The 15445-nt window shown below is 53.8% G+C and overlaps 1 protein-coding gene across 1 annotated transcript in view; it reads right to left on the bottom strand.

Moving 5' to 3' along the window:
* Dscaml1 (DS cell adhesion molecule like 1) overlaps positions 1-15445 on the bottom strand; it is a 321656-nt gene that overhangs the window by 58155 nt on the left and 248056 nt on the right. The window contains exons 9-11 of the mRNA XM_046438707.2: positions 7470-7748; positions 6978-7097; positions 5738-5914 (exon numbers count right to left, since the gene is read on the bottom strand). Coding sequence (XP_046294663.1) covers positions 5738-5914; positions 6978-7097; positions 7470-7748 — 576 coding nt within the window. The remainder of the gene's footprint in view (positions 1-5737; positions 5915-6977; positions 7098-7469; positions 7749-15445) is intronic.

Genomic DNA, 15445 nt, shown 5'->3' with positions numbered 1-15445 from the left:
GACCCAGCCCCCTACTCCTCACCCAGTCAGAGCGGCTCACAGGGCCAAGGGAAGAGCCCAGGTGGTGGACTACGGTGCCAGCTGTTACTAGGCCAGTCCTGTGGGCCAGGGGGCCAGTCAGTTTCTCAGTCCCTGGCACACAATGCCAAGTGGGCAGAGGCCTGTGCCATGCTGCGTGCCAGGGGCGGGAATTCCCACACAGACCCAAGAGGGTTCACTCTGGTGAGGAGACAGAACCTATCACAGGAAAGCCTTGTGCCCATTGCTTGGCCTCTGTGCCTCAGTTTATCATCGGTGCTGTAAGGGGCCTTGTGTGGGCCATGCCCATCCATACGTCCTGGCTCCATCTACTTGCCTTCCCTTAGGTTAAGGGTCATCTGGTGGCGAGGCCTGTTGGGGAGGACAGATTTTGGGGGAGGCCTGGAAACCCTGGAAGCAGTTTGGGGTGTTCAGGGAGGGAATTCCCTGGGTACCAGAGCACGAAAGGGATTTGTGGCCATTTCCTTTATCCATAGACTCCTTGCCCTGTGGGTGGAGCAGGGACCCAGTCACCCAGGTCTAAGGAAGGTGCTACTCCGAAGTGACAGAGGCGTTTCCACTGGGCAAATTGGAAATCAGGACCAGCTCGGTCAGCAGCTACAGTTGTGTTTTCTAAGGCTTTGCATCCAGACCTTGGTACCTGCCCATGGTCAGCCATAGCAGGTGACCTGGTCCACTCCTGTCCAAAGGCTCCTTCCCTCCTTCACTCCCACGAGAGTTTGGCCTGTCTCCCCGTCTCCCTGCTCTTGACTTCCTGTGACTTGCAGGGGTGTGTGCTTGCTGAGGCTCTTGGATCTCATTTTAATTGGCCTGACATTTTGCTAAACAAACAAATCAAAACTCAAACCAAACAAAGAGCCCTCATGGGTTTAATTGGCCGTGGGCTTTGTCTGTGGCCCAATCACTGGAGCCTTCACAAGGGTGAAGGGGACTCTGGGGACAGTAATGAGACCTGTCTAATAAGGTAACCTGCTGGACAAGGGAGCTAGCAGGTCCCAGGAGGCACTGCCACAAGGTGGTGGCATCAAAACAGCCAGCCCCCTTCTACCCCAGATGAAGCTGCTCGGCTTTGTACCTGCCTCTCACTGAAGAATTCTCTTTGAAGATGCTTTATTTTTTTCCTCATGTGTCACTTAGAGGAGGAATTGCCTCCTCCCCCTTTTGGTCATTATCTCTCTTTTAAAATATATATTTAAAAGGGAGATAAAAGGCAACTCTGTGGATGTGGTATTTTCTTCTGTTAATTACATTTATTTTCAACCAAGTTCTGGGAGGTGGTCTGGTGCCCTGACAAGATACACATGCTGAAGAATCAGAGTCTGTCTGAGGTAGAAGGGGCCTTGGGTCAGCTGGGACTGGATTCTAGTTCAGGTCTCTTATTGTACAGATGAGGAAACCGAGGCCCAGAGAAGGGAAGGGACAGCTTGTGAATGCACAGCCAGAGTCACAGAGCCAGGATAAGCGGCCAGTCCTTGGACTCTCAGCCTGTGCTCTTTCTTCCCAATCCTGGAGATAAGTTCTGGTCTCAGCTGGGGCTACTCTACCCAGTGACCCTGATCCAGTATCTTCAGTTCCCTGAAAAGGTGCTATTGCCGGCCAGCCTCACAGGCAGAGTGACAAGTGCTGTGCACAGGGTGGGGGGACCCGCGGCGTGCTCAGTACTCATGAGCTCAGCCCACACCAAGACTCTGGGGTCAGGCGGGAGTGGGGGCCAGTTGGGCCTGGTTGGTTGTCAGCAAGGATGTCCAAGGACTTGTGAAACTGCTTTCCCACTCTAACAAACCCCTAGGGCCCTAGGATGGTAATTTCAGGGGTTAACTGACTAGACTAAGGAACACCTAGGGACTGGTAGAGCCTCATTTTTGAGTGTCTGTGAGGGTGTTTGCAGAGGAGATTGGCATGTGAGTTGGTGGACTGATCTGTCCTCATTATGGGCACCATCTAATCAGAGAACCCAGAGAGAACAAAAAGGCAGAGGAAAGCAGTTTCCTCTCTTTGCCAGTCCTTGGGCATTAGGTCTCCTCCAGCTCTCTGGCCTTTAGACTCCAGGACTTGTCCCAGGGGTTTTCTGGTTCTTTGGCCTTTAGCCTTGGACTGAGTATACCATTGGCCACACTGGTTCTGAGACCTTTCCTCTCGAACTGAGTCCTGCTGCTAGCATCCCAGGGTTTCCAGTTCTCAGACAACTAGTAGGACTTCTCAACTTCCATAATTATATAAACCAATTCCTCTAATAAATACCCTCTAATCTGTCGGTCTATCTATCTATCTATATATCTATCCCTCCCTCGCTCCCTTCATCCTATTTATCTACCTACATCCTATTAGTTCTGTCCTTCTGGAGAACCCTGCCTAATTTAGGCCCTGAGGAGGGTTCTGTATGGGGATAATTCTCCAAGAACCAGCTTTAGAATCTCAACCCCCACCAGACTTTTGGGTTCCTGAAACTCTGGTTTGTAGCCTGGTCTCAAAGTTTGCTTAACACAAGGAGACCCTATGTAGCTCCCAAAGCCATAGCATCTCACATTTTATTCTGCCTGTCCATCCTCCCCTTCACTCTCTGCCAGACACCCTGACCTCTTATGTTACCATATGACATTCATGGCCCTTCCTGCCCCATGACCTCACTTGTGCTATTTGTTCCTCCCTGGATTGGCATGACCTTCACGTTTATTGGTTCATCTCAGAACCGTTTTGTCCCTTGAGCCCTACTGTGAAGCTTTTCTTGACACCCTTTATTCACCCCCAAAGGTAAAATTCATGATTCCATCTCTGATTATTCTTTTTCTGCTGCTGGGGAAACCCAGGGACTCTTGCATGGGGGCAAGTGTTCTAGTCCTGAGCCACACCCCTAGCCCTGGTTCTTTTTGAGTCTGCTCATTGGTAGTTTTTAAGGTACTTATCAATTGTGTATTATGGTTGTTTTGGGGTATATGTCTATTTCCCCTCCATAATTCTAAATTCCCTGAGAAGAACAACCCTGAATTACACTAAGCTAGGTTTCCAGCACTGAAACTAAATGATTGCTAACAATTACTCAATGTGTATTTTGTACTAATTGCTGTACGAACATGGTCTCATTTATCTATTCACTTTTTTTTTTTGTTGTTGTTATGCTGGGGATCAAACCCAGGGCCTCATGCATGCTAGGTAAGTGCTCTACCATGAATCAAGCCCCCAGTCCCTCATTTAAATCTTACCAATGAGTAAAAAGCACAAATGTTCCTTGACTTACTATGGGGTTACATCCTGATAAATCCATTACCAGTGGAAAACATCTGAAGTTGAAAACGCACTGATTACACCTAACCTAGTGTGAATGGCAGAGAGTGAAGGGGAAGATGGGTGGGGAGAACAGAAGGGAGGTGCTGTGGGCTCTGGGAGCCAGCCGACTGAGCTTCCCACCCTCTGAAAGTTCAGAGAGGCGTGAGGCCTGGTGAGGTGGAGCTGCTTTGGGCCAAATCTTCCCTGCGTGTTGGAGGCAAGCCTTCAAATTGGCTCTGCAAATGGCTGGCTCCAGGTACCATGTAGAATTGCTCAGCTGCCCAGGGTCTTCAAGGACAGTGTGGATAGGAACTGGGGAGAGGGTGTGGGAAAGGGCACAGTTGGAAGGCAGCTGTGCAGGAAGGTCTGGGAGGGAGCCAGGAGCCTGGTGCAGAGAGACTGAGAGGAAGTGCTGAGAGACGCCATCACAGGGGCAGGTGGGCCTGACAGGCAGGGAAATGGGACCCGGACCTGCATGTGAGAGAGCAGATGTGGGAGGGGAAGCACCTGGGTCTTACTGGGGAGAGAGAGCTGAAGTGAGGGCAGTGGGGTGGGGGGAAGGTGGGAGGGAAATGGACCAGATTCTGCCCTGACTCATTAGTGCTGCAGGAAACGCCTGCATTCCCCGAAGGGCAGAGGGTGACATGTGTGTGTGTGTGTGTGTGTGTGTGGTGGGAGGGGCTCACCAGGAGGCCCTGGATTTATAACATTCGTGCTCTCCAAATACTTCAGCGTCTCCTCGCTGCTGCCTGGTTGGGAAGATGGATGGCAGAGGCTGTCCAGACCCCCGGGACTTCAGGGACAGCCTGACACCAACTGAGTCTCTTCACACACAGCCCACCCGCTGACCCTGCATCCTCTGCCACCAGAGTCCCCTCATCTCTACAGAAAAATCACACGCCACAGAACAGCAGCCACACCCGCTCAGTGAAGCCTCTAACTTCAAGAAAAATAGCAAAGACAGAAAAAAAAGAAAGAATCTGCTGGGAGGAGTTGAGACTCATCCTGCTGACAGTGGGGAGATAAGGATCAAATACCCAGAGGTGCCTGCTCTTCCTCTGCTCTTAGAATCAGCCAAGCTCTCCCTGGCGGAGGGATGTAGATTGATTGCCTGGTTTTATTGAGGACAAAGTGCTTTTTGATAGTGTGAGGAAAGCGGCTCCCCAGGGCGGGGATTCCGGCTCAGCTCGGAGCTCCCTGAGCATCGATCGCCGGCCGGGCTTCCCTGTGTGTGCGGAGCAGAGCGCGGGCGCTGGGAGTGATGGGGAAGCCACGGTGGTTGGAGGGGGAACTCCGGGGAGGGCAGGCTGGACCTCGAGTGGGCACTTGGTCAGCCGCCTCCCCGCGAGCCCTGGGGGGATGGCCAGGAAGAGTGGTCACTGGTGGCTTGGTCTATGGTGCAGCTGCCACACGACACTAGACTCCTGCTCGACACAAGGCAGAACCCCACCTTATCATGACCCCCGTTTTGTAGATCAGGAAGGTGAGCTGCCATGAGACCAAGTATGCTCATCAAAGTCACACAGTGACCAAGTCACAGCCCCCAGATCCATACATGGTGGGTGAGACGCTACGGCTCAGGTGCTGACCTCTGCCTGCCAAGGTGCACAGTCCCAGACACAGGGCCAGATGACACTCTATTCCTGATATGATCCTCAGGGACCCGCTACATAGACCCCGCCCTGTGTAAAGGGACAGGCTGGCTCAGTAGGAATGGCTCTGTGACTCTAACAGAATCCTAGCATATAAATGGTGGCTTTCCAACACCTTTGAGGCCAGCTCTGAGTGTGGGGATTAGAAGCCATAGAAGCAGCACCAAATGGAGGTAAGTTGTACTGCTCCAATGGCTTTTTCAAAGCACCTTCCTCTTTCCATCATAAGCTCCTGTGTTATTCATAATTATTTTGGGAGGCAAGTAGGCAGGGATTGAACCTCTAGTGCCAAGTGAGGAAACTGGAGCACAGAGAGATGAAGTGACTTGCCCAAGGTCACACAGCTCATTTGGTAGATGTGGAATCGGAGCCCAGGGTTTTTCTTCTACGTTGTCTGCATGGTACTTTCCTTTCTAAGCCACAAAGGGTTGAATGCATGGAGGTGGTATTAAGTAACAGAAATACTTTGGCATAAGCATTCAGAGTGAATTGCCAACCTACAGGTCATAGTAAATGGGATGGCTTATGGTATTTCAGCACAGAAAATCATGAGCTTATCAGAACTGGGGGTGGGGTGTGTTGGGGCCATTCAGGCTTAGTGCTTAGTAATGTCACATGTCACTAGACCCTTGGACAGTCCCAAGCCCACCTTGGAGGAGGCATCTTTCCTGTCTCCCCTTCATAGATGGACCAGTGGAAACCAAGGGGACAGCCAGGGAGAGCGCAGAGATGGCCTTGGCCTGAGATCGGGGTGCGGGGTGGGTGTGTGGGGCAGGACTCACTCTTGACAGTGAGGAACATGGACTTGCTGATGTCGGTGCCCACGCCGTTGCTGGCCTGGCAGAGGTAGTAACCGATGTCCTCTTCTAGGACGTGGCGGATCAGCAGGGAGCTGTTGGGCAGGATCTGGATGCGGCCGGTGAGGGGCACTGGGTGGTACTGCTGGGGGTTCCCACTCCCTGGAAGGAGGCAGAGGTTAGGAGGGCTGGGTCTTCGCTGGGAAGTGAGCTGGGTTGGACGGGTGCCTTAAGAATGAACCTGATTTTCTCTTTTTTTTTTTTGTAGTGCTGGGGATTGGGTTGTGGCTCAGCGGTAGAGCGCTTGCCTAGTGTGGGCAAGGTCCTGGGTCCGATCCCCAGCACCACATAAAAATAAATTAAAAAAAGGTATTGTGTCCAACTACAACTAAAAAATAAAAATATATAAAAAAGAGTGAACCTGACACCTTTCTTTTGCTGATCTAGGGCCACATTGTAGCAAAGCTGCACCATCCCCAAGTGCTAGAGCCACACAGCTCCTGGGGGGGCAACAGGAAAGACCCTCAGAGAGGTTGGGTCCTGCCCCAGCTCTGCAGTAAGCAGATGAGGTGGGGACATGGCTTCAGCAGATGCCACCTTGCCACTGAGCTTCCTTGGGATGCATTCCTGGGAGAGGAAGATAAAGTAACCTTTGGACAACTTGGCAATAAGCAAAGACGGGACTGAGTCCTCAAATGGCAATTCCTGGTTCATGGCAGTCAACCCGGGAAAAAAAGGCCAGCTGTCCTTCTATGGGGGCTTTGGGTCAGCATGGACACAGCCTAGGATGTGGGCCTTACTCAGATACTGAATGTGTTCTTGGGATGAAGTTGAGCTCTAAGAAGGACCAAAATCCCAGAATAGATAGAGTGGTGAAAAGCCAGCGTGGAGGCTCTGGGACCTGGGGTGGACAGGGCAGGGTGGGATTAGCAGATGTACCCTGAGTTTTAGGGCTGGAGCTGGGAGAAGGGCCAAGTCTGTAGGGACTAGAGAAAATGTGGAGTCAAGTCAGCATGATGCTGTCCCTGACTGCAGACCCCTGGGGGTGGCTGAGGATTTCTAAATGATTTACAGCTAGGGGTCCTCTAGAGCTCAGAACCCAGGACCCCCCCTAACCCCACCACCAGTACTGAGTTGCATGTGGAGAACAGGCCCCAGTCCCATCTGAGCATCCTCCCTGGCCCTCCCTGCCCTTGTTGGAGATGCTGGATGGTCAGGGGCTCACCCTTGGCATGCTTCCACATGACCTTGGGTGGTGGGTAGCCATCCACCGAACAGTTGAGCACACCAGCTTTGCCATAGATGCCATCCTGGTTGTTGGGCTGCACCACAAATCGAGGGGGCACTGCCAAAAGAGAGGAAGTAGGGAGAGAAAGGTCATCTTGGCTCCTGAGAGGTCTCTTAGAGCTTGGGCACCTTCATTCAATGTCAGCCCTTTCTGGACCATCATAAAGTTGGGAGCCTGCAGCTTCGGAAACCCTGGAGGCCGAAGGCTTTTATTGAGTACTGGAACTGGAGCTGGGAGTTCTGAGTTCCAATCCTGCCTCAACCAAGGACTAACTGAGCAAGTATCTCCTCCACTCGTTTCCTGCCCTAGAAAATAAGAGGCCTGGGGCTCTCCATCTTCAATGGCCAACCTCCCTTAAGCCTGTGATTCAAGCCAGCACTCTAGAGAGATGGTCCTGGCGCTCCTCCAGGCTGGCCTGACCCCACTCACCACGCACGATGAGCTGGCGCTCCCTGCTCACGGTGGCTGCCGCGTTGCTGGCGATGCATGTGTAGTTGCCGTTGTGCTTGAGGGAGACACTGGAGATCTGCAGGGAGCTCATGAACTCCTTGCTCTCAATGGTCACGCCCGAGCCTGAGATGATCACCTGTCCGTCCTTCCTCCAGGTGATGCGGATGGGCATGTCCCCCGAAGACACCACACAGGGGATGTAGAGCAGCTGACCGATGGAGGCCGGTGGGAACTCGAAGGGCTGGATCAGAGGGGGCACTGGGCGGGCAAGGGGTTGCTGCCATCAGGCCTCACTTACCCCAGCCCAGCCAGATGCTCACCGGGGGGCTCTGGGCTTGGACTAGAGCTCCCCAGGCTCTGGCACCTCATTCTCCTGTCCACAGAGTCCCCCAGCATGCCTGGCTGCTCTGCCGTTGTGTCTCTCTCCCACATCCCTCCTCCACCCTGGGCCCTGCCTGGACCCACAGTCTCTGTCGAGGCCTCAGACCCCTCGCGTTAACTCTGACCTTCGGGTTTGCCCTGGGATTTGACTCGTGGGCTTTTTTTTTTAATATTTATTTTTTATTTTTATGTGGTGCTGAGAATCGAACCCAGTGCCTCACGCATGCTAGGCAAGCACGCCACCACTTGAGCCACATCCCCAGCCCCAACTCATGGGCTTTTTGACTCCCAGCTGCCTGCTGACCCACTGCTCGGCTTGTGCCTATGTTCTCTCCCCAGACAAGCCTCTGGGGCCTGGAAGGGAGAGACACAAGGTGCCCAGGTGCAGTGAGGAAGGCCAGCGCAGACCCTTCCCCATGCACCTCCCAAGGCTGCTCATTTAGAGCCAGGGTGCTAAATTCCGGCCTCCTCCCAGAGGTCCCATCACCACCCCTGCTCCACAGTCATCAGGTGTCAGGACAGGTGAGCAGAAGCTCATGCCACTGGTGGTTCAGTTGTTTCATACACATTATCTCACCAAATCCTCCTACCAATAATGTGAGGTGAGCTTACTTGTTCCCATTTTACAGATGAGAACATGGAGGCTTGGAGCAGAGAAGTAACTGTGCTAGGTTACCCTACTCTCCAGCAGTGACAGTGGGATTTGAAACCCGATCTGTCTGCTAATTCTAACCTCTCTCCGCTACGCTGCTTGGCTGCTTCTCTGAGAAATTCCCAGACACACCACACCAGAGATCCTTTTGTCTCCTAAAGGAGCTTCCTGGGTGGCTGGTGGCTGGGAAAGCATACAGAGAGCCCTGTTGACCTTGCAACAGCCACTGGGTTAGACTCTGGGTAAAGGCTCATACAGCAGCCTCCCTCCGTCACTGCCTGGACTCAGCCCCTGGGGGCCCTGTCTGGAGCTGGAGTCACTGCGAGATGGATCCTCCTTTCTCAGCTCTGGCTGGAGCATCAGCCATTATCTTTATGATAACTCAATTAGGCTGCAGCGGCTTCCCCAGCAAGTGGGGGGAGAAGAGAGTGAGGGAGACAGACAATTAGCTTAACAAGGATGAGCACCCAGTAGATGAGGTCTCCTTTCTGCAGTCAAATAATTAAATTACAAGGCAGTCCACAGTCCTCTGGCCTTCTCCCAGGCTCCAGCCCCACGGCTCCTTGGAAGCCTGCTACTCTCCACCCTGGGCCCACCCAGAGTGGCCACCATGGGGGGGACGAGCCTGAATGGGTGGGTGCCTGAGGAGACCCTCCTTGTACACACTTTCAGGGCTCCATGGGGAGCTGCCCTGGAAAATGGCCAGGTGTGGACATAGAAAGTCTCTTGGCAGCTCACTGGAGCATGGAGAGGTCCCGACCAGAGCTCCAGGTCTGGAGGAAGTGCCATTTAGTAGGGAAGCTGCTTCCATGACCCCCCAGCAGGGGCCTCCCTGGGATTTCTGATGCCCTCTCCCACCTCAACCTTCCAGCCTGGGGGCTCCAGCAGCATCACAGCCTCCCACAGCTCCGGAGCTCAGCCCTGCCTGGGGAGACCAGGGGCTTCTGTCCCCGTCTCCCACCCTGTGTGCTTCCTGCCCCCTGGCTGGCTTTGATCCATTTTATTCCAGATATGCCTGAGCTCAGAGCAGGTCCTGAACCCCTGCCAAGTTTCCTGGGGTGCTGGTCACCGTCCGGATCAGCTCATCCCTGTCACTAGAGGCTTCTTTCCTCAGGTGTAGGGCATTGCCCCAGTATTCTGGGAGGTTTCTGGACCGGGGACAGCTCTAGGTAGATTTCTTTGAACTCAGGATTCTAGTGATGACCCAGTGACCGTTACAGACTTCCAGAGATTCCTCTGTGCTCTCGTGGATCTCCTTCCTGTGCGTGAGCATGGAGGTGTACAGAGGTCAGATCTAGGCTTCTAGGTCTCCTCGGGCTTTTGGCAGAATGCTGCAGATCCAGTGCTCACCGTGACTACAGCATGTGTCACAGGGCAGTGGGCGCGACTACCTCCATCTCCCTGGGCTCTGGGTGCTAGGACTCAAGCAACTAGGAATATTTACCTGGAAAATAGTAGGTACTCAATTTGTGCTTGTTGGGTGAGTAAATGAGTGGACGTGTCTAGATATCATTTCCTGAGGTGACCTCAGTGGTGGGCTGGGGTGGTGGTTGAGGAGGGGATGGGGGTTCATCTTCAGGCCCTGCCTTTGAATTGGCATTCTGGAACCTGGAATATGTCCCTTGGTCCTTCCTATGCTCAGGCCCTGGCTATCACAGGGACAAACCAGCTCCTGAGGTTGAAAAGCCCATGGACCCTTGTCAGCAGTGGCAGGGGCGGGGAGTGGGACATGCGGGCACGGCAAGGTGGCTGGGGAGGAGGCCCAAGAGCTCTCAAGTCGGGAGGGCCATGCCCCTGGGCCCGATGACCAGGGCCCGACATTTTTATCAAGGACAGGATAACAACAGAGTGAAATCAGGCAGGGAGATTTGGTTCAGGCAAGGGGAAGACTCTCTCTCTCTCTCAGTAGATAATGGAACAAGTTACTAAGGCAGGTTAATTCATTAATTAACTAATTCATCTAATATTTATGAAATGCCTGCTCTGTGAAGGCATCGTGCTCCGTGTGGGCTGAGGAAGCAGAAACACCCTCAAACTACAGATAAAGCCTCAGGAGCTGCTCAGTGACTGGAGAAAGGAGGGCACTCCCCCACCCCCAGACATGCTGTGATCTCAGGGCGCGCACCCTCAAGATACACAGATGGCCAGTCAGAGCAGAGGGAGATGTCCAGGGGCAGACTATAGCCTCCTGGAGCATGTGGCATTTGAACTGAGAGTAGGGGACATACATGCTTGTAAAAAATACGAGGGGTGAGGGAGAGGGAGGAGGCTGAGCCAAGGGGCAGAGGCCAGCTGGGCCAACGGAGGTACAGTTGCAGGAATGATGTGGGTGGCCACTGGCGAGGCTACAGAGGAACAGTAGCCAGCACCCATGCTGGGGACTGAGACACGCAGCCAGCTGGCCCAGGGCTCCTAGAGCACCATTGTCCTATAGGAGGCAGATGACCAGAGGTCCAGGGCAGGCCCCTCACTCACTGTTATGTGAGGAGCCTGCCCATGCAGGCATGGGTGTCTGTGACACTGTGGCTGACATATCCCACCAAGGCTCCAGAATACCATTCTGACCCCCCTTAAGTCCAGGAACATGCCATGGCCTGGAGGGACAAGAAAGCCTGGCGTTCCTGGCTGCTTCTGCACAGCTGGCTGAACTGAGGAGGAGTGCGGTGGGCAGGGTGTGGAGGCTCTTCACTGTGTGCACATGGCGCCCTGCCCAGATGCAGGGCTGCTTTCTGACCTGTGTCTCAGCTGTGCCTTCCCTAGTGCTCAGGGGACAGACAAGAGCTCATTGAATGGGTTTGTCCATTTCCACCTCTGAGAACTCAGTCCTTCAGGGGGTGAGGTCTCTGACCACCTCCCCCTGGGCATGACTAGGGGCCTCTGTGACACTGAGTGCAGCCCCCAGTCCTCCTGCATGAGTCACAGTGTTTCGCCAGCACCTGGCTGGGATGCAGGTTTGCCACACAACCCAGGATTTCTCCCAGGGAGGCCTGCTTTGGCCAGTCACCTGTAGGAAAATGCTGCAATGACAGAGATCAGTGGGCACAGTGAGCGAGAAGATACAGTGGCGGTGGCAGTCCATGTGGTGTCTGGCCACCATAAAGCCTTTATAGCCACTTGTTTGTGAGTGTCACACAGTGGTGACCACCAGCCCAGCCCATAAATACTTTATGGGGTCTCTCATCATCTGTCTTCGAGGCTGAGCCTTTTATTTACTGCACCTGCTAGCAGAGTGTGCACGGCAGGAAGTCAGGGCCTCTCTCTCCAGGCAGCACGGAAATGAGAAAGAGCCACTCCTGGGCCCAGGGCGCCTGGGTTCCAGACTCATCTACCCATTCAAGTTACCATGCATGAGTGGCCTTCTCACCACTACCCTGCCTCTGCCTCTGAGTCTCAGTTTACTCATCTGCAAAATGGACCATACAATCTCTGAAGTCTGACACTGACCTTCCAGTTCTGACAAATCTTATATTTTAGGAATAATCATAACTTACTTCATTTTTTACCACAACCCCCTCCTCTCAGGAAGACCTTCCCTGACTACCCTCTTTAACATCGTAAGTCCCTCTGCCTTCCCTGGGCACTCTCATCCCTGATCCCTGGTTGACACCCCATATCTTGTATGTATTTGATTTGCTATCCCTTTCTCCACTAAACTGCAAGCTCCCTGAGGGCAGGGAGCTTCATCTATCTTTAGAATAACTGTATCAGTAGAATCTAAAATAGTGCCTGGAATATACTGAATGGGAGTGGTCATCATCTTATCACCACCACCATCTTTGCTAGCCCCGTCTGCCCCGTGAGGAGGTTGCTTGCTCCTATGTTCCTGGCTCCCTTGGCTGGGGAAACAGGGTTGCTGGCAGCAGCTTCCTTGACTCCCCTTTGCCCCCAGGTGCAAGTATGCAATCTCCTCCTGTGGAGCCTGTCTCACCCGCCTTGCCTGTGTTTTCTAGTAGGATTCCTTCCAAGCCTCCACCTCCACCAACAGCAGGCCGGCATTCAGCCAGGTGGCTGGTCCTTAATGCCCTGTGATCACAGAATCCCCACCTCATTCATTAGGGTGGAGGAGGGTCCCTACCAAAGGCTCCCAGGCATGTGGAAGGGACCGGATGAAGCCTTAGCAGAAGCTCTTCATTGCCTAGGTAGGGGAAGAATGGCTGTGGATAGGGGTGTGGGTATGTGGGCTGAGGGAGTCTGTGGTGTGTGTGCCTTCTTTTGCTTGCTCTCCATGGGGGCCTGGCACTACCTCCCAGACCTGGTTCTGCTGAGCATGAGCAGAAAGCGCCTCATGTCCCCCTTTTGGCTCCCAAAGCCCTGGAAGGCTCAGATGTAGGGATGGAGATATTTCCTCCCTGAGCCAATGCCAAGGGGCCCCAGATGCAGCCCCACCTTCCTGGTTAATTAAACATTCAGCCAGTGTCCAAGGATGCTTTTATGCCACATTATTTTTCAGCTACAGGGGGCCCTGAAGTCACCAAGTCTAGGTTGATCTGTGTGTCCTCTTTTTAGCATCCTGCTAAGGAACTCTCCTAAAACCCAGAGATGAGGTGCTTCCCCTGCGGCTCAGTGTGGCGGGTGCCAAGCCCAGGCAGTCCTTGAAGCAGCCCCTACCCTCTCCCCTGCTCCTCCACCTTACTGGGCCCCAGCAGGCTCACTTGGGCAATATTTCAAATGGACCCACCTGAAGGCACCTTTTTTGGCATAGGAAGTGGCTGGGGACAGGAGGGCATCAACAGAGTAACATCTATGTAACTGCTAGCACGCATGTATTGTACGTTCAAATGCGGACAGGCTCGCGTGTCACTCAGAAGCATGAAAGTGCACATAATGTGTTCCCATGTGTACATGCCTGTGCACTCACACACGGGTCTCTGCACATGCATGTGCCTGTGTGCCAGTGTGTTTGGCTCTTCTCAGCTCATTGTTTGAAAAATTCATTAGAAGATGAGCAGTCCCGGGGGACGGAGACAGCAGTTGTTTTCTCAGCTCATGGGGTAGCCTGGGTTTTTGTCCACCCTGCCCTCCAGCCTTTGGCCCCACAGAGAAGGGGAGCTGAGGTGGAGGGGACTTCAATTTTATCTCAAGCTTTTAGTGCCCTGTCCCGCCCTGTTTTGCCCTCCTCTGGCTCCCTGCGCTGATCCCGGAGCACTGTACGCTTTCCAGCCAGCAGTAACAGTAGGGTTTGGTGTGTTACCCATGGGCCCATCCCTTCCTCCCTATAGTCAGGACCCCTTGCCATGCCCAGGGGCGCCTTCTCCAACCCCCACCTTTGGTAGCTCTTGGAAGAGCACAGCCGCTAATCAAGCATCGTGATCATAATCAGCTTTGATGGGTTCTTCTGCAAAAGTGCATTCTAATGAGGTGGGGAGAGGGAGTCAGCAAGAGGGTGGGGATGGGGGCCCTGAGCTTTTGGAGGGGTGGGGGCAAGGGGTCCCAGAGCCCCTCATATGAATGAGGCTTCTTGGTCTAGAGAGAGAACAGGTGACCCCACCCCCTCTAAGGCTGCATTTCAGACCCTGATGGTGGGGAAGGGGGAGGGTGTGTGCATAAGCCTGTACATTGTACACACACACACACACACACACACACACACACGCCTCCTCCCTGGGCTGGGGAGACGCTGTCACTCTGCACTATCACAACAGGCCCAGCGAGTCACTGAGACGGAATGCATCAGATTCAATTCATTAGGACTGATCGTTCCCTGAATGGGCTTGAATAATTGATGAGCAGAAGCAGCTTTCAGGATGTTCCGAGTACTCAGAGGCTCGCTGGGGCCCTGTTATTATTATTTTTTTTTATGCCAACAAACCCGGCCAAATGCTTGCTGGTGCGGTTGGGTGCAGGAGTGCAGCAAAGGTTAGATGATTTAATATGTGCTGTTTACACTGTCCGCTCGCGCTCCACCGCCTGTAACAGAAATGGATACGGGCAGCAGGGCGCCGGGTGGGGGCCGCTGCGCTGGGCCCCACCACTACCAGGCTGAGTTTCCCAGGATGCCAGGGGAAGGATGCGGCCTGGGGGTGGTGAGGTTCTCACTGGCATGCAAGGACCCTGGGCTGGGCCGAAGTGTCAGGCAGAGAAGGGGTCCCCCGCGTGCCTCAACCTGCCTGCGGTGCCATGGTGGGGTGGGGAGGTGGAGTTGTCAGGGTGTCCTCTCCCCTCCCCAGGCCTGAGATGGCCACAGACCAACCCCAGCTCTGGGGGCTTAAAGCACGGCTTCCCATAATTCACTCCAACCCAGACGAATGTCTCAGTTACAGTTCAACAAACACACACCGTCTGGCACTGTGACAGGTGGTGGGTACATGAGGATGCTTGTGACGGCCCCTGAGCACTGATCAGGATGAGCCCGATGACAAGGAGCACAGGGAGAAGCTGACCCAGCCTTTTTTCTGCTCCTGCTCAGTTTCCCCAGCTGTCCTGCAGGCCCTCCACCTGATGGCCCCTGGTCATCACATGCTTGAAGGATCAAACCAAGTGCAGCATCTGTCCCCAGACCCCTGCCCCCAGACTTCCTTCTTCCTGTCCACAAGGCCTCTGTGCAATCTTGCTTCCCTTGGAGCAAACAAGACCCCAGCTCTGACCTTCCCTGTGTTGGCCCCTGCAGGTCTTAGGGTCTTTCCAGCTTCTACCCCCTGCTTCCCTGGGGTGGCAGAAATGCCAGAGGAGGGAAGTCCCCAGGTGACCAGGGCTCTCAAAGGTCTCGAGGACTCTTCTCTCTTCCTTCTCCCTCCTCGGTGGTTCTGGAATCTATTTCTTTATTACTGAGGTGGAGAAGGGGACACAGTTCCTCTGGGCCTGACCTCCCATCAACCCTGGGTCACTCCCTGACCTCTCCTTAGTCAAGCCCAGCAGGATCCACTTTCCCATCCTGTCCCCAGAGAAACAATGAAGGCTCCTTTCACACACTGTCCAGAAAAAC

This window comes from Marmota monax, unplaced genomic scaffold, assembly GCF_021218885.2.
Source record: "Marmota monax isolate L192 unplaced genomic scaffold, Marmota_monax_Labrador192_F-V1.1 WCK01_AAM20220418_F8-fsc00081, whole genome shotgun sequence".
In the NCBI taxonomy this organism is placed as follows: Eukaryota; Metazoa; Chordata; class Mammalia; order Rodentia; family Sciuridae; genus Marmota; species Marmota monax.
The sequence above is the reverse complement of the archived record's forward strand: the minus strand, read 5'-3'. Positions and strand labels throughout refer to the sequence as shown.